Source organism: Parasteatoda tepidariorum, chromosome 4, assembly GCF_982258835.1.
Source record: "Parasteatoda tepidariorum strain Cologne lab strain chromosome 4, Ptep-v5.0, whole genome shotgun sequence".
NCBI lineage: Eukaryota > Metazoa > Arthropoda > Arachnida > Araneae > Theridiidae > Parasteatoda > Parasteatoda tepidariorum.
Window position 1 is genome coordinate 8,643,252 of NC_141758.1, and position 23,240 is coordinate 8,666,491.

At 28.0% G+C, this 23,240-nt stretch overlaps 1 protein-coding gene across 2 annotated transcripts in view; it reads left to right on the forward strand.

Annotated features, from left to right (window-relative positions):
- The first annotated feature begins 37 nt into the window (after positions 1 to 37).
- The window catches only part of Nulp1 (Nuclear localized protein 1), a 28,103-nt gene continuing 4,900 nt past the window's right edge, over positions 38 to 23,240 (forward strand). The window contains exons 1-15 of one of the 2 annotated variants that reach the window (XM_043046238.3): positions 38 to 457; positions 2,566 to 2,772; positions 3,341 to 3,537; positions 4,284 to 4,366; positions 4,444 to 4,574; positions 5,276 to 5,375; positions 5,459 to 5,552; positions 7,857 to 7,949; positions 10,623 to 10,836; positions 13,446 to 13,555; positions 17,129 to 17,287; positions 18,720 to 18,810; positions 19,510 to 19,589; positions 21,282 to 21,351; positions 21,713 to 21,821. In XM_043046238.3, coding sequence (XP_042902172.2) covers positions 314 to 457; positions 2,566 to 2,772; positions 3,341 to 3,537; positions 4,284 to 4,366; positions 4,444 to 4,574; positions 5,276 to 5,375; positions 5,459 to 5,552; positions 7,857 to 7,949; positions 10,623 to 10,836; positions 13,446 to 13,555; positions 17,129 to 17,287; positions 18,720 to 18,810; positions 19,510 to 19,589; positions 21,282 to 21,351; positions 21,713 to 21,727 — 1,788 coding nt within the window. In that variant the 5' untranslated portion in view covers positions 38 to 313 and the 3' untranslated portion in view covers positions 21,728 to 21,821. Of the gene's footprint in view, positions 458 to 2,565; positions 2,773 to 3,340; positions 3,538 to 4,283; positions 4,367 to 4,443; positions 4,575 to 5,275; positions 5,376 to 5,458; positions 5,553 to 7,856; positions 7,950 to 10,622; positions 10,837 to 13,445; positions 13,556 to 17,128; positions 17,288 to 18,719; positions 18,811 to 19,509; positions 19,590 to 21,281; positions 21,352 to 21,712; positions 21,822 to 23,240 lie in introns of those variants that run through there. The other variant, XM_016051763.4, reaches the window with a different exon arrangement.

The following is a 23,240-nucleotide window of genomic DNA, read 5'->3' on the forward strand; positions in this document are numbered from 1 at the left end:
TGGAACTCATTGCTAATTTTAAACTTTTAAAAGTTTTATTATTGGAGTTATTATCTGTTTGAGTATCATTAACTTCAACTTTGAATTTTCCTATAAATAAATGGAGAAGAAACAAGTAGAAGAGAGCTTCAAAAGAGAAATTTTCGTTTACTTTTGTTATCAAAATAATTGATCAAACTTAACACGTTTATCATCGGTATTTAATTATTGGTCAACAATTTCTATTATATAATATCCCTTATAATAATAGTCAAAAATTTCTTAAAAATTCGTCTAGTTTGTATCAATAAATTTTATATTTTTGAAAAATAAAATGTCTAGTAGGGTCTTAAAAAAACTACACGGAGAAAAAGATCTTGCAGCAGCTTTGGGCATCGATGGTATGAGTGAATCTGATGATGGCGATATCAGTCTACGAGGATCTGTTGACAAACCTGTGAATAATCGATTTGAATTGGTAAAAGGCTATATACTTGAATAGAAGTTATTTTCACGTCATTTTAGGAGAAGATTTCCGTCTCGGTATCTACATCAAAATATAGTCTCTTAACTCCCTAAATATTTTTTTAAAATGAAAAAATCAGAAAATTCGAAAGGAGTTAGTCGTTGCTACCCCTTGGCAAACCGTAGCATAATTTGCAAGTTAAAATACTTGCAAGTTTTTTTTTCTGCAAGTTAAAATACCTGTTGGCGAAGGTTGTAGGCGCGAACACATTCTGTTACAGAACTGTCTTCTATACCGTGATGTCAAATTAGTTGAAATGCCTTTATGTGCAAATTTTTTGAAACCAATTTAATGTCATTGGAAAACATCTTAAAGCAAACTAATTATCTGCTGGATTTTGCATTTTTAAAAAGATTTCTGACCTGTGCTAAAATATTCACCTAGTTTTTGGTCAGAATTGTAAAAAAAAAAAAAAAATCACTTAAAAGTGCTTACTCGATATGTGGAACTCCTACATTTGAGATTTATATATGAATACTTATATATTATAAGCTTAGTGAGACATAAAAATATTTATGTGTACTCCAAAATGCATGAAAACACTATTTACATCATTGTGCATGTATGCATAGAAGATAATTGCTATTTGGTTAGGATAAATATCTGAGGGGAGATTTGTGGCAGAATAATCGCCAATTCTTGGCAGCTTGGCCCTCTAGAAACATTAAAAAAAAACGTCACAGAAAGGAACAAACTCAAAAGATAAAACTCTAAGTTACCCCTGGGCAAACATCTGGATGTTTTAAAAAAATTTTTTTTTTGCAAGCTTGAAACCTATTTGGCACCTTGCCGCGCCAGATGCGGAAATATCCCAGTATCTGAAGCTCTACAACTGTTATTTTGAAATTCTAAAATTAAGATGTGTTGATTTTACAATGAAGACATGCTGATTCTAAAAGACAGATTTTGTATTCAATGATAAATTTCAATTTTAGCAATTATAGTTCATGAATTGCAAAAAGTTCAATAATATAATTATGAGTAGCAGGAGCAGACTCCAAGAACTTAAGATTGTCGTAACTACTGCAAATTATTTGGGGATCTTTCTGTATCGTGGTCTGTCGCCAAATGGATTTTAAATTTGCAAATTTTTAATAAAAAAAAATGTGGATGTTTGCCTAGGGGTGGTTACGAGTTATACCTTTCGAGTTGGTCCCATACTGTGATGTTTTTTTTTTAGGCCAATGCCCGGAAGTTTCCAAGAGTTGGCGATCCACAGATCAGGATACAGAAATTTGCCCAATTATTTTTTGGCAGAATTAATATTAAATATCATTATAACTTAATATTTTTCTGGTCTTAATACTAGGAGGCTAAGACCTATGCTCGCTGACTCTCAACTACCCTGATGATTGCTTCGCAATAATTGCTGTTTCTTGGCATAAAACAGTTGAAATTATTCAACTAAAAATATATATACTAAAAAGAGTACTTGTGCCGCCACATCCCACGTTCAAATATTTCCCTTATGATACAATAAAGTTCTATTAGTGAACATAAATCATTATTTTAAGTAATCATTTTTTGAAATAACTTTTAAAAGTATATTATTATAACAAATTTGGTGAGTTCACAACTGGAATTTGATTATTAAGATCAGACACTGATTTATATATAACTTTATCTTAAAATGTAATGTAGAATTACATGATTCTAATAATAATAAAAATTATCCTCCTAAACTCTTAATTTAGAAATCAAAAATATAATAATAACAGGAAATTTTAGCCTTTAAATTAGGAAAACAATAACTTTATGATGTATGTAAATTTGATGCTGATGACAACCAATCCAGTATGAAAATTAATGTGGGAAAACTGAAACCTATTATGTGATTTTCCGGCCAATAAAAAATGTATAGTTAGGTATTTAGCTATATTTCTTGTTCTTGTTTGAGCTCTTTTTTTTTAAGCACCTTAACCTTTTTTAATTTTGCCAACTCTCTGATTTAGAATTGCTGAAAAATGTTTTATAATTAAACAAAATCACACGATTTTCAAATATTATTTAAATATATATTTTTATAATTTAGTAAAGTAAGAGTTTTTAATTTATTTCAGCTGAATAGTGTGGAGCATTCATTATCTGATACAGAAGCTAAGGAGGATGATGATCGAGAGAATGAACCTCCCATTGAAGGCCAAGAAAGAAACAAGTTGGAAAAACAAGATTCCACTCACAGTACTGATAGCTTGAAGCGTAGGAAGAAAAAAAAGAAAAAGAAGCTCAAAAGTCAAAAGAGTACTGAAGAAAATTTAGATGATGGTGTAAGTACTACTGTTAAAGTTTTAGACTCCAGCGTAAAATTTATTGGTAGCCTAAAAAGAAGGTTGTACTTTTCCAATAACCAGACACAAGAAAATTCAATTATTATTTTTTGCCAATGTTTTTTTTCTTCTTCTTTATATTATTTAATTTTTTATCAGCATCTATTTTGTTCGGTGTATCTTCAGTGTTCACTGGACCTTCAGCAATCTTGGTATATTTGTTCGTGTCTTTCTCCATCATTTTTACTTTGCAGTCTGTGTTACTCTTCACTTTCCAGGCTATTAAAAGTATTGGAATTATTAAAAAAAACAATATAATAAGTAAATAAAAATCAAAGAATACTAATGTGAACTTATCAAATTGAATAAATTTTAGCAGAAAGGTATTTTAGTATTATTAGCTTCCCACGTATGGCCAAGTGCTGATTTTAAAAAGTTAGGACTTTTAATTGTTGTGACTGTTCTTGGCTCAGTTTTTAATTCTAAATTTAAGCCTCTTTGTTCAGTAATCTATGGTAGGTTTTGATTTGTTAATAGTTTGAGAAATGTATTTATTATTTTTTTTTAGGATGATGAAATTGAAGCTTCAATTAGGGAGGTTAATAAATTGCTAGGAGAACCAGAGGCACATGCATCTTTTCATCGCCAGAGTTGTGATAAACTTCCTCATGAAAAATCTGTTTTGTCTATTGATCTGCGATCCTTAAACCCGGATAATGAGATGAAAAAAATATTTGGATCTAAAGTTGTCCAAAATGAACAAGTGTAAATATTTATCTTATTATTTTTATTTTTTATGTTATCTGTAAATAGTGCGTAATATTATTCAAAAAACAATATTTTTCTATACTTATGTAATTATAATTTCTAAATGAAATAGTCAAAATTGTTTTGTATATAATTATTACTAATTTACAAAAAAATTTAAATCATTATTATTTTTCTCAAGCTCCATACCCAACACACTTATGAACTTCTAAAGATGATATTTTTTTTTAAAACTGAAATAAAAGAAAATTGAAAGTTTATTAAACTGCAAAATGTTTTATCTACAGCCGAAAGGAAATCATAATACTGAAAAGCTTCATGTTACTTTTATCCACAATTAATCTATTTTCTTTTCTTTTTTTCTGTATTTAACATCAAATAACAATTTATATAAATTTCTGCCTCATTATTTCTCTATATAAAACCTTTATTATCAATAAAATATTACTTTGAAAATAAAATCAAACTAAATAATAAATTTACTCTTAAGAGCATATTTCTAATTTTTACTAAAAATATTTTTGACTTAAATCGATGCTTTTTTTTAAAAAAGAAATCACTGATTGCAAAATCATCTAGTTTGCATTTGATTACATACAAAGCACCCTTTTCATGTCAAACAAGTAACAACGTTAAAGTAATTTTTTGGTGCATGATATAATTTTAATTTATTTTATTCTGTTTCACTTTTCAGAGCATGCAATATGTCAATTTGTATTGATATTTTTTTTAATTTTATTTAGAAAAAAGCGAGGGAGGGGCAGAGGGCATGGGAGATCTTCTATTTTAGTGTCACAAAAGAACTGGCCACATATAGGAAAACCTGGTAAAGAATTCTCTTATTTTAACACACTAATTATTGGTTGTTTACCTATACATATAATTGTTTCTCTACTTTTTTAGGTTTGTCTATGAGATTGCTGGAAACTAAAGGTAATCTACATTATTTTGCTTTTGAACACAGTAAACAATACCAGACTATTCAACTTCAGTTTTTGGAAGCAGTTGAAAGCTTTAATCCGGAAAATATTGTGGTAAAAATGCTAATTTTTCTGTGCTTGTCCAAATTATTATTTATCACTTAATCGAATATTTAATATGTTGTGTAGCATTTTTAAAAAGTGCTTAAAGGTGCTTATTTTTGTTTTTAAAAACCCTTAAAGGTGCTTTTTTATTTTGGTGTATTTAAAAATTGCTTAATTTCCCTTTTTTTGGAAAATGAGATATTCGTCAGGTATTATACAAAAGCATAGTTTTCTCTTTGTTCTGTTTAACAGTTTTGCAATTCATTCAAAGACAATGATGCATTTTGGTGTACTGTCAATCTGTAGCGTATTAAAGCACTTGATGAAAAATTTGAGGGTCCGCATGTGCGTATACTGAGCTGAGTTCAGTAAGTTCTATGCACTCTCATGTGCAACTCTGCTGCATTTTGCAAGATATTCTCAATTTCAGACTTCGTTTTCCACCCTTTGAAATCAAACTGAAAAATTTCTCGATCTTTTTATGGTGGCTAATGCAATCAGGAAAAGAGTTCTTTGTCAGAAACTAGTTATTTAGGTGCTTATTTTTTGTTTGAAGATTTGGCTACACACTCTGTTCAAGTCCCTTTTTTTTTGCTAAATATATTTTTAATTAGTTCTGTTTTTTTTGTTTTTCCATTTCAATATCCTTTTTTCAGTATTTTTTATATCCACAAAACTACCTTCAGTAATGAGATGTTATGTTATTGTAGGCATTGCTCAACACTTATCCATATCACATTGATGCCTTGTTACAATTAAGTGACATTTGTAAAATGGGAGATGATTCTCAAATGGCAGCTGAACTGATAGGTTAGTTTATTTATCAAGCCATTGTCTTTAGATTTATACCAATGTGCGTGCTTGTTTGTAATCCATATATTTTTTTCTTTCAGAAAAATCTATTTTCATTATGGAGTGTTGTTTTCATCCCTTATTTAATCTTGCCTCTGGAAACTGCAGGCTGGATTATCGAATAACAGAAAACAGGTAAAAATGCTGATTCATGTAATCTTTGAGAGATCTGAATATTTAAGGCATTTAATATGTTAAATCATTTTTTCTTTTTGAGATTTTTAAAATATATGTAGTTTTTTTTTTTTTTAAATCATATCTTTTGTATGAAAGTGTTTCTTTTGCAATCTGACTGGAGACTTAATAACATAAAATTTTAAAATACCGAATTGTTTAATTTTTATAACTCATATTAAAGTGTCTTAAATAAGTCAATTATAAATAATTTGACATGCACAACGACTTACCTGTAAGTATTAATACTTAAGTATGATATTTATACAAATATACACTAGTATTTTCTTTATAAGAAAGAAGACAGTATTTGCACTGCCTTCTTGCTCTTGATACTGCCTTCTTGATTTTGACTATTAGCCCTCTTGTTTATGGCTTGTATATTTAAAAGTAAAGTAACTAGCCCTAATGGACCATTAAAAAGTTTACTTTTCAATGCACAATACATCACAATGTAATAAAACAAATTAAAAATTAACCAGGGCCACAGTCATGAATTTATTTTTTATAGGATTCAACTTTATGTGTATTTGTGCGTAATAAAATTTGGCTATTCAATCTTTAATATTTTAAATTTGGTTATTGATCAGCACAAATACCAAGATCTATCCTTGTTTTCTTGCAACTCAGTATTACTAATGTCTCACATGAATTCAAACTCCAACATTCTCAGACTAAGAATGTTTTTTTTTCCCCTAAAGGAAGTTTGAAATTTGTTTACATACATTATCATTTACATTTTCTGCTAAACTTTTTCTTATGTATCGAGTAAAATGTAAATATTTTAAGCTCGATTTTATCACGAAAAATATTTCTAAGTATATATTTTTATTAAATATAATTTTTTTCATTCTGAATACCTGAATATTTATTTACTTCTGATACTCAAGTGTCAATAATAAAATAATCTTTATTTAACAATTAACAAAAAAATGAAAGTATTAATCAGCTATCATGAGTATTCCTCATGACACAGGACTTGCGTGTTGTCTGTTTCTGTGATTAGGAAAATTAGTCCTATCAAATAAGGGTTTGAGGTTAACTCTTTGGATAATGTTTGGCTTGGAAGAGTTGTTTTTTTATTTTTTTATTTTCGTCTATTAGAAATTAATGACAAAGCTGTCTGCGATTGGAGCTGTTAATTGAAGATTGTGATGAAAACAGGATAATGAAAATGATGGTTGAAGAAGAAAACTGGATCATAATTATAATAAAACTTTTATTCAGTGGTATTTGTAGAGCTAGAGATACAAAATTAAAAGTATATTTTATCCGTAAGACTCTCTAAGTTGTCTAATAAATTTTGCATAATATTATCAATAAGGGAAGGGGTAGAAGATAAATCCCCCATAGCCAGCCTAATCAAAAGCCAAATTAAAAAGTGATTGATGTTCCCAACAGACAATTAGAAGCATGGAAAGAGATCCATGGTTGGCGTTTTTCGAAAAATAAAATTGACAAAAACAAAGCCTATTCCCCAAAATCAATATAAAAGTTTAAAATAATTTGCCTATAGCTAATCACCAAAAATGATGGTGAGAATTAGTATAACCCTGTAGCTGAAACATTGTTTTGGCAAGGGAAATAAAGAAAGTTATTTCTCGATTTTGTTTTCGATTTACTGGCGACCGTGAATTAATGAGTTTTGCATTTGTATTGAATTAAAAAGTTAACCGTTACATTGATTGTTAAGAAAAGAATAAAATATTTATATTTGCATTTTACAAAATGTAATAAAAATTAAATAATTGGTTTAATTTAATTAAAATTTGATTAAAAAATAGAAAATATGTAATGCCTTTCGCATTACATAAATTTGTAATGACATCGCAGAAATGATTTTACTCATTGTTTCCACAGAGACAAAGAACCTCATACTTTCAATCGGGAATATTTTTTATTGATTTCTGGACAGCACTATTTGGAAGATACTATTTCTTCATTGTTTTCTTTTATTAATAAATTTTATAAATTTTAAGATAAATTTTATTGATAAATTTTAAGTATGTCACTATGCATTCTGTTCTATTTATCTCTTTTTGCCTTGTTTTTCTTGTTATTTTATCCTTTTTGTTCTTTTAAATTGGCCTGCCATTGGAAATAAAAAAAAAAAAAAATAAAATAAATTTTATTGATTGTTTTAGGGGTCATTTGACGCCATCATACCATTAATGGAGCATTATTCTTGTAAATTGATGTTTCATTGTGTTATAAATTTGTTTCTTATTGTTTTAAATCTAATAAAGCTTGTTTCTGTTCTATCAGGTCATTTTTCATTGCACTTTTCAAACATTTGGTAATTATTGGGCTGAGAGGATGTAATCGTACTTCCTTAGAATTCTGTAAGCTTTTACTTAGGTATGTTTCATACAAATCAAATTTTTCTTCAAGTTTATATTTTGCTCATAATTATAGATATGCTTTACATATAATAGGTCTTTAATTATATGAGTTAGTTGTACATCGCGCTAAATAAAACTTATATCGCCATGGATGACTTTTGTTTCGATTGATAAAATTTTAACAAAATAAAGGCAATCTCAATGGTTCAAAAGTGTTGCCTTTACTTTGCTGATTAATTAGTGCTTGCCATTAATTAAGTTGCTGAAACAGACACAAAAACGTACTTCCAATAAAGATATCTTTTTTTTTCAAAGGATTTGGAGAGATGGATCATGGATTAGAGTACCCTTGCCATCAGGCTAATCATGGGAGGTTTTCACGTTTTTTTTCTCCATGTAAAGCAAATGCAGATAGTTCCATCAAAAAGTCCTTCACGAAAGCAAATTTCTTCCTACACTTGATCCAGGAGTTCCCTTATCTTCAGAATAGGGTTTAAAATTACAAGGCTTTGGAGTTGGAACATTAATGGTTGCAAACCCAAAAATGTTGGGTCTCCTGTTCAATGATGGTTGTAAAAAAAAATTAAAACGAAAGGGCACGGAATTATAAATAAATAAACTTAATTTATAATTAAATTAATGTTATGAAACCCAAACACTTGATTACTCTTTTGTGTAAAGTATGGGGACCGTAATTTCCTGGTTGCCTCTCTATCCTTCACTTATTTTGATAGTCAAAAAGCCAAACTTATCGAAAAAAGGTATGTTTCTTCAGATGAAGTGCAGTTTTGTTTCTTATTATCTAATTTAGTTAATAGTTAGCTCTAATTAATTAGCATATTTGAAGTTCTCCTTTTGAATCATTATGATTAGCACTTAGTTCATGAAAATTCGATTTTTTAGAACAAAAGTTATTTAGGGTATATTTTTCATTTTGTACACTGTACTTGCATTGTTTTGCATGAATGCTTATAAAAACAGCTGATTAATAATCAAATTTTATTTTATCCCTTTGATAGTTAAGAATATTAAATACAATAAATATAAGGACTGTATATTCATTTTATATTAATTTAGTGTATATTTAAACGTTGCTTTCATGAGATGGGAACTTGATTTCAGCTAAAAGAAATCTGAGAATATTGAGTAATATTCTTAAGAACTAAAATCTAGGAAAATGTTGCAACAAACATGCGAAAGACTAATCTTATCTTAAAATTGGCATTAACTTGGAGCTCTGGTAGTTCAAAGTTATTTATTTCAACTTCTGTTGCACTTATTACTTGCAAAAATTTTGCTGAAAATTTAACATATATTTTTTCATTTTATTATCTACTTATACTTAACCCTAATTTAACTTACGAATATATTGATTTATAACCATATAGCCATAGTGGATTGCCAGCCATCAATTTTTTATCATGCCTGAAAACGAGCCATTGTAGATATGAACCATTGCAGAGAAAGTACTGGAAATTACAGTTATTTATTTATGTCTATTGTATATTTTTTTCTAAAAATACACTTAAACTGTTTTGTATTTACAGTTTTATAACTTGAAACAGCATTATATAATACTCTTATTACAAAGCGATTTTTTTCTCACCGCTTCCGTATATTAAATAGTTACTATGTAAATCCTTACCGTTAAATAAGTCTGACTAATATGATCCGTAATAAACTAGAACTAATTTCCTTCTAATTTTAATCATTATAATTGAATAACGTATATAAATTAATAAGTATTTATAAATAAATAAGTCTATGTAAATAAATATATATATATAAATAAATAATATATCATGGTGGGTAGCCTTTTTAAAAAGTGCTTAAAGGTACTTATTTTCCATTTTCGTTTTTTAAAAGCCTTTAAAGGTGCTTTTTTTATTCGGTGTTTTTAGAAAGTGCTTAATTTTCCCTTTTCAAAAATTGGATTTTTTCTTTACCATGTTGATTTTTGGCATGTATTGTGCAAAAGCGTAGTTTTCACATTGTTCTATTCAACGCTTTCACAATTCATTTCAACACAATGCATTTTGGCATCCCGTCGGTCCATAGCGTATGAAAGAGCCAATCATTTCTCAAGTTTGATGAAATACTTGCAGGTCCGCATGTGCACATACAGAACTGGATTCGGTGAGATTCTTGCTGTCTCACGTGCTCTCTGATTTGTAAGAAATTCTCAATTTCAAGCTTTCCACTCTCTGAAATCGAACCAAAAAATCTCTTGATCTTTTTGTGGTGGCTAATATAATCAGGAAAAGAGTTCTTTAGGTCAGAAACTAATTATTTTATCATGTGAAAGTCTTAAAAAATTATTTTGCATTTTGGTAACGTATATGGTTCTTAAAAATATTTTTTGAGTGCTTAAAAAGTACTTATAAGGGAGTTAATTTTTGTTGAAAGATTTGGCTACGCACCATGAATATAAATAATATTTATTAATAAATTAATTTGAAATCTAAATTAAAATAAAGAAAAATTAGTATGAAGTGTAATTAAATTAATAAAGTGGAATAAAAAATCAAATTAAGTATAGAAAATTGAGTAAAATTAAATCTAAAAAACAAAATTAAAAACTGTTTTCACTAAATTGTGTAAAGGTTTTTCTCAATTTCACACAAAAACATGACCTTTTACAAAACATTTGGATTAAATACAAATACTCACTTTTAATTCTTCTTTTCAGCTTAGATCCAGATGAAGATCCATTAGGAGTTATTCTAATGATTGATTACTATGCACTGAGATCTTCCCAATATGAGTATTTGATAAAACTCTACTACGAATGGAATCCATCTCGAAATCTCTTCCAGTTGCCAAATTTTGCGTTCTCCGTTGCACTCGCCACATATTTATTTTCTGTAGAAGATGATGAACCAACCCATGAGGCTGATCTTATGGTAAGTAAAGTTCAGTGAAACCTCCAAGAAAGACTACCTCTAGTTACGACCACTTTTTAGAGGCACAGAATTTTTTCCATGGACTTTGTGTTTCAGAAAACTTTTAGGAGAGACCATTAAAGCGTCTCCCAGCGACTGGGCAAACAACTGCACCAAATACGGAAAAGGCCAAATTAGGAAATATTAAAAAATTTCAAAACTGAAAATTTAACAAAACAAATAAGAAGATTAAAATGTATTCAAAATACTTTTGTGAGGCTCTTATTTAGAGGGCTCTTATTTAGAGAGTTCTTTTTGACGATACAACCTCATGTTGCAGTCAGAGTGCACTGAAGATGATGCTATCAATGATTTACTTAAAGAGTTGAAAGTTAAATGAGAAAAAAAAGTTATGTTAGAAAAGACAAACATTTCAAACAAACAGACCTCTTCTTATCTTTTAAAGATAATTAGTTTTTATAATGTAAAATTAAATGCAAACTTTAAAAGAAAAAAACATAATTGTTTATTTATCTAAAATAGCTTTATCATTCATAATTGGTAAACTTGTTTTTACACATAATTATATAAGTTTGGAATATTTTTATAAACGATAAATTTTATTTAGCCATCCGTCTTTTCATGACGCCAACAGAAGTGGCATTTCCACATCAAGAAAATGACGCTAACTAAAATTAAACTTGTTTTCCAAAAATCACGTACCTTTGATAACAATTTTGAAGTCATTGGAGGTAACCTCTAAGAATGATCAACCTCCATCAACGACCATTTTACTACAGAACGGAGAGTGGTCGCTCCCGAGAGGTTTTACTGTATTTTAATTCGTAATAACTCTGCAATAATTCAGGTTGAGCATTTTTTAACTTAAAGAAGGTTGCCAATTTATTCAATCATTTACTAAAAAAAAAATTTCAGTCAAATTTAATAATAAAGCTTTCAAAAAATGCCTAAAGATAAATTTTTTATGTCAAAAATGTAAACTCAATTTTCTTAAAACATAAATATGATGAGATTTTAATTTTATAGTTCATGATTGAAAAGTTAAGTAAAAAATTACATATGCAAAAGTAATAATTTGGCCTATTTGAATCCCAATTAAAACATAATTTTTATTATAAAATACACATATTTTTAAATTTCAACCCAGTTTATAAACTTTGTTTTTACATAGATCGCGGGTTAAATTTAGATTTTCTTTTCTATTTTCAGTTAGATTTAGATTTTCATATAGATACAAGGTCAGATTAAGAGTTTCATATAGATTCTGAGTTATACAATATACTCTCTATGTTGAAGGAACATTAAAAAAAAGTTCCAGATAGCAAGTTTTCGAGATAGCAAGCGAGATAACAGCTCTAACATGAAGCATAAGAATGACTACTATTAAATATGTATGTAATGATAGTTGACTATAAGTCTAAATGCAGCAATGATAATTTTATTTTTAAAAGTAAGACACGAACAATTATGCATTAAATAGAAAAGAATTGGTGTGCAATAAACTTACATTGTGATTTTTCCAAAAAAAAAAAAAAAATATTTTATTTCCACAAAATGTTTGACATAATAAGGTTTTGAGAAGAAACTTCTACATAGGACTTCTAATTGACATTAAGTGCATACATAATGCCAAGGCGAAAAATATTTTTTTGGCATAACAAAGTTTTTGAGACGTTTTGCATAGATTCAAAGTTAAATTTAGGCTTTAAAATTAGTAAAACTGTTAAAATAAATAATTATGTGGCCTAAGTATGAAGTTGGCTGTGAAAAAATATAATTGAAACCTGTGTTGGGAAGAAACAAAATTACTTTCTGAACACTTACTAGAACAAATAGTGTTTTGATAAGATTTAATTTTTATTAATTTTCCAAATTTTTTTATTAATTTTCCCAATATATTGTTAAACTATTTTGACCTATGTTTATAATTTTAAATACCTATATTTGTATAAAATCAGTTTTAGGAGTTTTTTTTATATTTTGTATGATCTAATTTGTTCGAAATGAAATATCGCATTAATGTTTAGTAACATGATTTTTCAATTCTTCACCTCATGTCAAAATGTTTGTGAGTTCCAATTGGTCGAAAAATGAAGAAAAAAAAAAGTATTATTCTTTTGTTTAATATCAAATATTTAGAAATTCTAATTTTCTTCATAACATTATATTTGCCTGAAAAAAAAGAAGATAAAACTTGAAGCCATATTAATAAATTTGGTACTTTTGCATTTCACCTATACAGGGGATAAAGTCAACTGGCACAAATAAGTTCAATTGTATATTTTTTTATTTTTTAAAGTTTTTAGGCGCTAGGTATATATTTTTTAAAAGATTGAAATATTTAAATAAATTTATTAAATAGCTGAATTTAATTGTGCTTTTACAATGGAAAAGTATCACAAATTTATGTTATAATTATTCAACAATAACACCATTTTTTTTTCAAGGATATTGTTGCATGATTAGTAAAATAACTATTCTCTAATTATTCAACTATAGTTTAAGCGTTTTTACAAACCAAGCTAAAAATAGCGTTTAACTATTTTCAGTCTAGTTTGAGTTATTTTGAGCCATGTCTATATTTTTCATAAATGTTTTAATGTTTTCAGCTTCAAGATGCGCTTATTATGTTTCCTGGCTTCTTGCTGCCCATGTTAAATAAATGCAACGTAGAACCTGACAAAGCAGTACTTTCCGATCCACTATTTAGGCCCACAAAGTATGAACATATTATACGTATGCCTTTTTTACTTTTTGTATTTAATAACATAGTAAGGCTTTTAGTTAATCATAAAATATTGCTTTAGTTAAAAAAATTTTTTATTTAATAACACTATAAGGCTTTGAACTAATTATAAAATTTTCCATCAGTTAAATTTTTTGTATTTAATTACATTGTAAGGCTTTTAATTAATTATGAAATATTGCTTTAGTTAAATTTTTTGTATTTAGTAACATTGTAAAGCTTTTAGTTAATTATGAAGTTTTGCTATATTGTGACAAGTCTTTAAATAAGGATTTGTTTTATAATGCTAATGAAAAATAAATAAAGATATTTATTATAAATAGATTTCTAATATTATTATACATTATAATTGCATTCCATAGTTATTATTTAACTCCATATTTATTTTTGGAAACTCTTTTCAAATCATCTATCTGAATAGATAATTGTAGTTTGAAATAAAAATAAATGCCAGCACTAAAACAATAAGAATTTTATTTTTGAGAAAGTTGTTCAAATTTAAAAATAAATAACACTATGATCAAAGTTTCATATAGCATTTCTGTTAACAAAAAGTGTTTCAACATCAGACAAGTATCAACCAGTCATTAGCATTGGGTATATGTTTTCCTCATTATTTAGAAGTCTCTAAAACTCCCTCTTAATATTTTAGACAAGTAAAAAATTTTCATGAGTCGCCAATGATTTAAATTTAGTTAAGTTACAAAGTAATTGAAAAATAATTGACCATTTTGCAGATATACTAAGATGAAAGACAAAAAAGTATTGATTTATTTATGTGTAAAATTTAGAGAGCTATTTCAACTGTATGTTTTAATTCTGCCCCTCCCCCAAAATTGATTCTTGTATTCAGTGTTATTCAAAAAAGAAAAAACAACAAAAAATTAAGTGTTATTTTCTTTTTTGAGTGTAATTTTTACTCTTCAATTTTCGAGGAATGAATTTAATCTAAATTAAATTTGTAAATTCATGCCACTAACATATTATTTATATATAAATTAAGAGAAATAGAAATCTTTAGAATTTTTGATTGACTATTCAATTTAATTGGATTAAAGTTTCTAAAAAATGTAAATAAAATAAATAATTTTACTAAAATACATTGCATTCAATTAAGAAAAAAAAAATTTTGTTTCTTAAATTTTATAGGGTTTATCAAAAATATCTTGTCAAAATCAACACCTTCATTGTTGTCACAAAAAAGTGTCTTTCCCAAAATAATCTGGAACCATCTTGCTTATCCCATGCAAGACTGTTTTAATTTTTACTATATATAAAATTCGAAAGATGGTGTCTGAGTTTTCCATTGTTGTCAATACATTTTTATTGGGTAGAAAATCACATGGTAGGATCCAGTTTTCCCACATAAAATTTCATATTGGTTTGGTTGCCATGAGTATAAAATTTATATAAATTTTTGTTTTTCTATAAATGTTTTTGTTTCCCTAATTTAAAGGTTATAATTAACTGTGCTGTTATTATTATGTTTTTGATTTTGTTTGATTTCTAAATTAAGAGTTTAGAAGTATTATTTTTATTATTATTCGAATAATGTAATTTTACCTTACATTTTAAGATAAAGTTATTTAAATCATTGTCTGTTTGGTAAGCAGCAATATTAAATTGCATTTGTGAACTAACCAAATTTGTTATAACAATATACTTTAAATTTTAAATGCTATTTCAAAAATGATACTTAGAAAAATTAACTATTATGTTCACTTATAGATTTTAATAGTATCATAAGGAAAATATTTGGACATGGGAAATGGTGCCACAAGTGTTTTATTTACTACATATATTTTTAGTTGAATAATTTAAATTGTTTTATACCAAGAAACAGCAATTATTGCGAAGCAATTATCAGGTTTGATTGGCGTCAGCGAACAGGGGATTTAGCCCCCTAGTAAAAAAAAATTCTTTTGGATTAAAAAGCATGTTTTAAGCAGTTAGAATAATCAATAGTGCTGAACAATAACAATCTACTTCTTGAATTTTAAATACAGTAGAGCTCCGATTATCCGAACCCTTATAATCCGAACGTCCAATTGTCCGAACTATGTCCGAATTAGTTTTTTTTTTTTTTTTTCTAAGTTAAGAATACTTTTTAACTTATCAATAATTTTTCTAAATTTCTGAAACAGTAGATCTTCTGGATGATAAGATGCCAGGTTATGCAGCAGAAGAAATAGAAGACTAGTGTCGAGACACTGAAAGCGTTCCAGGATTTCAAATTTTAAATTATGTTGAAATTGTTGCCGAAATTTTGAATGAAATTCGGAACTCCACAGACGAAGAGGAAGAAGTAGGTGATCAGGTTTAAAATAGTGAACCTTTTCATATAGAAGAATACAATGCATTAGATATTGCAATAGATTGGCTAGAACATCAAAATGATGTTGATCCAGTTCAATTGATTTATTTAAAAAGAATAAGGGATATGGCTGCTCAATAAAGAGTACCTTTATTGAAACAAAAGACTGCTGGATTTCTTTTGCGGTGGAAAATAAAGAAAATGTGGTAAAATCAGTAATTGACAAAAAAATCATAAAAAGCTGAAATATGATAAAAAAATTCAAAATGAAAAAAAAAAAATTAAAAAAAATATTTAAAAACTGAAAAAAAAAAAACTTTTAAACAGAGCTATTTTAGATAGTACTGCTATTCCTTAACCTGCAAAAAAGTGTGAAGTTAGTGCATAAAAAATAATCATTTAAACTAGATTTCAAACAACTTTCCAATTATCCGAACAACGTTCGGTCCCGAGCAGTTCGGATAATCGGCGTTCTGCGGTAGATGAAAAGCTGTCTTGTCAACTTTCTTACTGTACTAAAGAATAAGAATAATTTAGAATTTTAGGATTAAATTCAGCTTATGGTAATTGTAATTTTGCACTAAAAAAATTTGGTTTTTTCTTTATTTAATTTTGTAAGTTCTTTGAGAAATTATATTCGATTTTTTTATTCTTTCCTCAAGTTTAGTTCTTTAAATTTTTTTTTTGTTACATTACTTTGCATTTCAAAAATAAGCCAAACTCAAATCCCCTCCCCTTTTAGGTGCTTATATAATACTTAAACAGCCCCTAATATGAATTGAGATAAGAATTTCTAGTCAGTGTGTTTTATTGTAAGCAATACATTATTCTTCAATACTTTGGTCAGCTAGTGGCATATGTTATTTTTAATACGATGTTTATTTAGAAACTTTAAAGGTTGAAATGAAATTATTTTTAGTATTTATTCTTTTTATTATTTTTTTTTCATTTAGTGATCCAGGTACTGAAAAATTTTACTTACAATACTTTTCGTTCTTAGTAAATAATTGCTTTATTTTTTTATTTTATATTCAGTTGCTGGATTAGTGTATTATTTTCTGAAAAAAATTGATTCATGGAGTGTTAAGTTAATGAAGTTAGATATTTTAATGTTTTATGTTTGAAAAAAACCTAATAAATGTCATTGTTTGTCATGCTTTTGTCATTTTAGTTTATATGTAGTATAAAAGTTTCTTTATAAAAAAAAGTATGAATTTTTCAAAATTATTTAGTGATCCTCCTGCATTGACTCAGCTTTTATCTCTGTATGTCGGCCGTACTTATGGTATTTGGAAAGCACCAGATATCATAGCCTGGCTGGAACGACAAGTTCGTGAAGTTATGTCAAGACACAAGAATGAAGACTTATTCTTTGAAGAATGTGAAGAAAAGTTGGTGACTCGTTATTTATATTGTATCTATTCATCCACATTTATTTCTAATATTTTTGCTTAAATAAAAGATGGGATGTAGAATTTATGTATGGATTATTTTATGGGTGAAGGTAAATTTAGAGTTGCGTTTGTAAATGGCGAAAAAATGACTTTTAAGATTAATTCATAAGTGCATTAAGCAACAAAATATGTGTTAGCTGTTCATATTATTAATCATATACCATATTATTAATCATGTAATGAAAATCAGTTAAAGATAAAAAATGTATGTTTTGAGATATATATCTATCCATATATACTCATATATATTCATCTCTAAAGTCATGTTAACACATATTTTATTCTAACTGACACACCTTTCTAAAACCTCGGACTGACGGGGAAATCGATGCAGATGGTGCTAGAATTGATCAGTGGTTTAATATCATCTTCACTTAAGTTTCGCAGCATTGGGGAAGGGTATACCGCTCAAGAATTTCAAATAATTCAAAGCTTTGATTGTAAGAAATTTGGTCTTTGATACAACAATTTCCTGTTAAATAACAGTATTTGATGTATGTTTTAAATTCAATCGCATTGCTCAGAAGGCTTCCTTTGTCGCATTCCAGATGGCTAACTTTTATCAACCAAGTCCTTGGATTGTATATAGGAAAGATCTTAAAAGCAAGACAAACCTTTTTAAAGAAAAAAATATGTCAATTTCAGTAAAGAGATTACAATTTCAAGCGAATATCCACAATAGTTCATTTATTCTAGGTCGTGTGGTAAAAATAAGACAGTAAATAAGTCTATAAAAAAAACAATGAACATTTATTGACATGTACAGTACTTAGCCCTTGAAGAACAATAAGTAAAAACACAATAATTACTAGTATTAAGTTAAGAAATGCATTTGTCCAGAATCATAATTTCCCTCAGTGATCCCTTCATAAAGTTAAATCAAAGGCAGTAACCTAGTCCATTCCCTTATCCAAATATTTGAGACTAGACCAGCCTCAGTAGGTATTAATCTCAGTTAGACCATTCTAAATCAAATTTCCGTTCTCCTGGTACCTCCGCTAGCCTTTCCTGGGTGGCCTGCAAAGAGATAGTGAGCATCCGACAAGACGAGAACCTTGCTTGAATAATTTGCAAAACCCTCTGGTGATCATCAAAAACAACACCACGGGCACAGATAAGAGATCAGTCAGAACGATCGGTCAACAAAACAACTGCTCTCAGCCCGCTATCAAAATTCTTGCATGAAAAACAGTTTAACACTTCTGTCATTTGATGTTTAGACAATGACGAAGGTTTTATAGTACCGAAATATAGTATGTTCATTTCTGTACTTTATTTATGCTTTATTCACATTGTTTCTTGATTTAATCTATGGTATTGTACCTCCTCAGATAGATTTGTGCATTAAATTAAATTTTTGTTTTCTTAGAAAAAAGCTTAGATTTGTTGGAACTCCACGAAATGTTCTGAGGCATATAATATTATCGGATATCCGAGATGCCACTGCAAACCTTCCTCAGGTATTTATTCAAATATTAATATTTCTATATTTTGCCAATTGAAAAAAAATAGCAGTTTTGATAACAGCAAATAATTTTGATAATTGCAAATTTTTAAAAACAGTTTTGATGATTATGACTTTCAAAAAAATATTGCCTTTCGGATATTAAACAAAAAAAATATTTTTTTTTAAAAGTTATATCTTGCCAAAATTTTGTCAAAATGTTCAGCATCAATCAAGTTGCTAACATATTGTTGGCTTTTTTATGAACTAAATATTTTTAAATTTGATAGATTTTAATTTCGTTTATTTATTTTTTTAAGTATGTATCATGTGTTTTGCTTCATATGTTAATTCTAGCCATTTAAAACTTAAAGGACAATGATATTGATAGCCTCCAATTGAAAGTTTAGATTATTTAAATTAAGATGTCAATAATTATATTTTTGAAGTATGTAACACATTTTCATTGTTTGTTATTTGTCAGATGGATCATGTAATATTTATTGATATTTGCTGTTATGTAATATTTATTGATATTCTGTAGTTGAATTGGACTTGCCAACATGCCATTTTAAAATTCAAATAAAAGGGGAAAAATTATTAAATTTTTTTAAAAGTTTATGACTTAATAACTTTGATTTGGATTTTTTTTTTCTATACATAAAAATACATTTTTTATTTATTTTTAAATTAGTGTTTATTATATTAATTTTAGGATTTGGTGTCTAGTTCAATGTATGGATTTGATCCATTGCCACCTTTGGATTCCATATCATCTTATGCTAGGCCAACAAGGTATTTCAGTATTATTCTTTAGTATTCATAATTTTTCATTTATCAAATGAGATTTTTGATAAAAAATTCGTAAATTCTAGTCATATGGGACAAAAATACAGTAAAAGTTTGTTATAGCAGTTAAAATTAGCGCTATAACTAGCTTGTCTTTGTAAGGCAAACACATGTATGTAATGTTAAAATAGCAATAAAAAGATTAAAAAAGGAAATAGACATATTTAACCTTCCGTTAGTCGCGCACTTGTTTCCGACATGGTTAATCGCGTTGCACCTATGAGGTGTTTCTGATTTTTTGAAAGCCAAATGAAATTTAGTCTAGTCTAAATAGTTAATTGTTACCAATTTAAGACTCTTTAGAGAGATAAATATCAAAAAACTTATTTAGCGAAGTACCGAAGATAAATTTTTATTGCTCCCGCGTCGGATCTCTTCCTCCATCACAAGATGTTCAACCAATTGACGCAAGAAGGTTCTGCGGTTTTTTACTCCGTAACCATTTTCTGTGTATATAACTTGACCATTTATACCTGCTACGTTGAGAAGGACAGAAAATGAGATAAAATATATATATTTAATTCATAAAAATATTATATCCATAATACTTGCGTCAATGGTCGCGCTGCACCAGAGGGGTGATTTGAGCGGTTCTAACTCTCCATCGACAGGTTCTAAGGTCGGTTTTACACGGACATTTGAGTAATCCAAAGTTAGGAACATAACATTAGGCTCGACCCCCGGAAAAATTTATTGACGGCAAAGGAGGTGAAAGTGCAGTAGGGATGCACCTGTGGGGTGCGCGCGACTAACGGAAGGTTAACTCGTATTCTTTTATATGGCAAAACTATTTTCATTTAGAATAACATATAGCAGACTGCTTTTACCTACAAATTGTTGACTGAATTACATAGCTCTGTACTTTGTGAAATGCAGAAATGTTTGCGATAGGAATGTTCCAAGTTTCATAATCGCAATGAGTTTTTGCAAGAAGAAAATGAAGTGCAATACCTTATGATGACATTTGATATGAGTGAATGTTATTTTTAATGGTTAATAATAGTAAAATAAGAGGTCATGATATTCATATTCTTAATGAAAAGTATATTTTTTCGAAGTGTTCAGCAGTATTTCTAAAAATACCGGAAAAACTTTTTTTTTTGTTGGAAGGAAGATAACTTAGCCAGTGGTTGCACAAACATTGCTTTAAGGATGAAATGATATTCTTTTCTGTATTAATTCCAGAAATGAATAAAAATGTCTTTTTCGTGTAACATTGCTTACTTAAGCAACAAGAAGATGTATTTCCCTAAAAGAAATCTTGTCATAAGTAGCTTGCAAGTAATTTTCAGTGTGTTATAAACATAAAATATTTGTCGTCATAGCGGATTTCTGTTAATATACTGTACTTGTTATATCATGCTTTCACTGTAGTTAAAAAACCAAATTATGCTATTTTTATTAAATAAAAATTCTATACATTATAAAAAATCGATGCAAAAAAATTCTTTTTGAGTTCGGTTCAGTATTGTCCTAATCAATTATTAGGATGTAAAATTCTATATCTAATTGATCAGTCTTTAAATCTTATCAGATTAGATTCTTATAATAAAAAAAATCTTCGCTAAGGCACTACTCATGTATACTGTTTATCATATGGATTGGGAAGGAGTAAAATTTGTTTTGTTCGCTTTTCAGACCAGTTGTTCAAGATGACCGTGGGGTATTAAGTACGTTCTTCCGTTCTCTGCTGCCTAATTTTAACGTGGTAAGTATAAAGCCAAATTTTCTGTTTCTTATGAACTGAAACATTTGTAAGCTGACCACTTGTATTGCAACTTTTTTAAGAAAGCTGATTCATTAATTTTTTTAATCTTTTATATATTCACAGATATAGCTTGTTACATAAATGTAGCATTAAAGTTATCGTACGTCATTTATTTAAAGTTTCATATTATTAGGATGTAAAATATTGTCTGTTTGATTATTAAACAAATTAGTTATAGAAAGATGCACAGTTTGTTGGTAATGCAAGCCAGTTAAGATTGCTATTTGTGTTATAGGCAACAAAGATTAAATGACTGAAAGATTATCAATTGATTAATAATCACTGTTTTTCTTCTTTGCAGAGTGAAAAGAATTGAAATTATCCTTTTTAGAATGGCAATGAGTTCGTCCTTGTTGTCGGATATCCAAACTTGGTTTACGCATCGTGCGAGCAATGCAAAAAAGAAATCTATAACAATAAATAAATAAATAATTCAAAATTTAACCACCACCAAGTTAAAAAAAAAAGCAGTGTGTGTAAATAACGATAGCAGGAATGTTATAAACGTTTCTTACTATTTTCCCAAACACGTGCTATAACGAGTTCAATCTTAGCATAAAGGGTCTCTTAATCTATTGCAAAAACATGATGTGTTATTACTTGCTTTTAATTCAGTTTTATGGAAAACCGCTGCCACTCTCTTCTTTGCAACATACTTCTAATTTAGTAAACATCTTCCGTTTTTTCTTATGAAGTGGGTACTTGCACTTAAAAAAGAAGATCATACGTGACCTATGATGTCTGCAATATTTATGGCAAATAAAAAAATTTTAGATTTTTCTGTCTTGCCTTCATATGATGAATGGGAATTAATAATCCTCAATCATTTATTTACTACTCAACATGAGATACATTCTTGGAACTCTTATCAGTTACAAAAATTACTAACAAATGAGGGTTCGCAACTGCTGTCAAAGAGTTAGCATTAATATTGTTTATAACCATTTTAAAGGAGATGACAGCAAACAATTCTGTTAATAAAAGATAGATTCTGTTAATAAAAAATAGTTGTAAATCATGAAAAATTTAATCAGAAGGAACCTGAATATCTTAAATTTTTATTTTGAAGGAGAAAAAAAAAAACTTTCTAAATGCATACAGCTGAAAATAAAAATAAGAGCCAGCTTGACTCCCTTATTAGCACACACGCTATTTTTGGATTTTGTTATAGCCTTGCAACATAGTTTCTTTGATTATTCGAGTCCACATTTATATTTTTTATACATTAAAAATGTGGTCAAAATATTTATATATTTTAAAACTATGAAAAATTTAATGATAGTTTGGTACCTTACTAATAAATATTCATAAGTTATTTTGATGTAATTAAATATTTCAAACTTTTTTTCTGCTTAAACTATCTTGTAGCAGATTATTAAAGAATAATGATTCTCAAATTTATTGTTTTATGTGCTGAATATATTGGCACAGTATTTTAGGTACTTGTTGGTATAAACTTTTTCGCCAGCTACTTTTTGTCTATTCTAATTTTAGTACTTCTCAGTATTAGGAGCTACTGAATAATATTGCTATACAGTAGAGTCTCAATAATTCACGATGGATGGGAACGAGCCTACCTCGAACCTGCGAAAACTTGAATTATCAAAAACGTGAAATTGAATAAGTCTTTAAATAAATGGAAAAGGAGCAAGTTTTAAATTTCAGTTTTTAATTGAAAAATATATTATATTAAAAGAAAATTTAGGATTAAAGATTTTATGATTTGATTAGGATTAGAGTGCATTTAATGCATTACACCAAGTTACATTATTCATTATATAGCTGTGTCAGGTCAATTGTGCTTTAAAATAATTGTCAAAAGTTTCTTG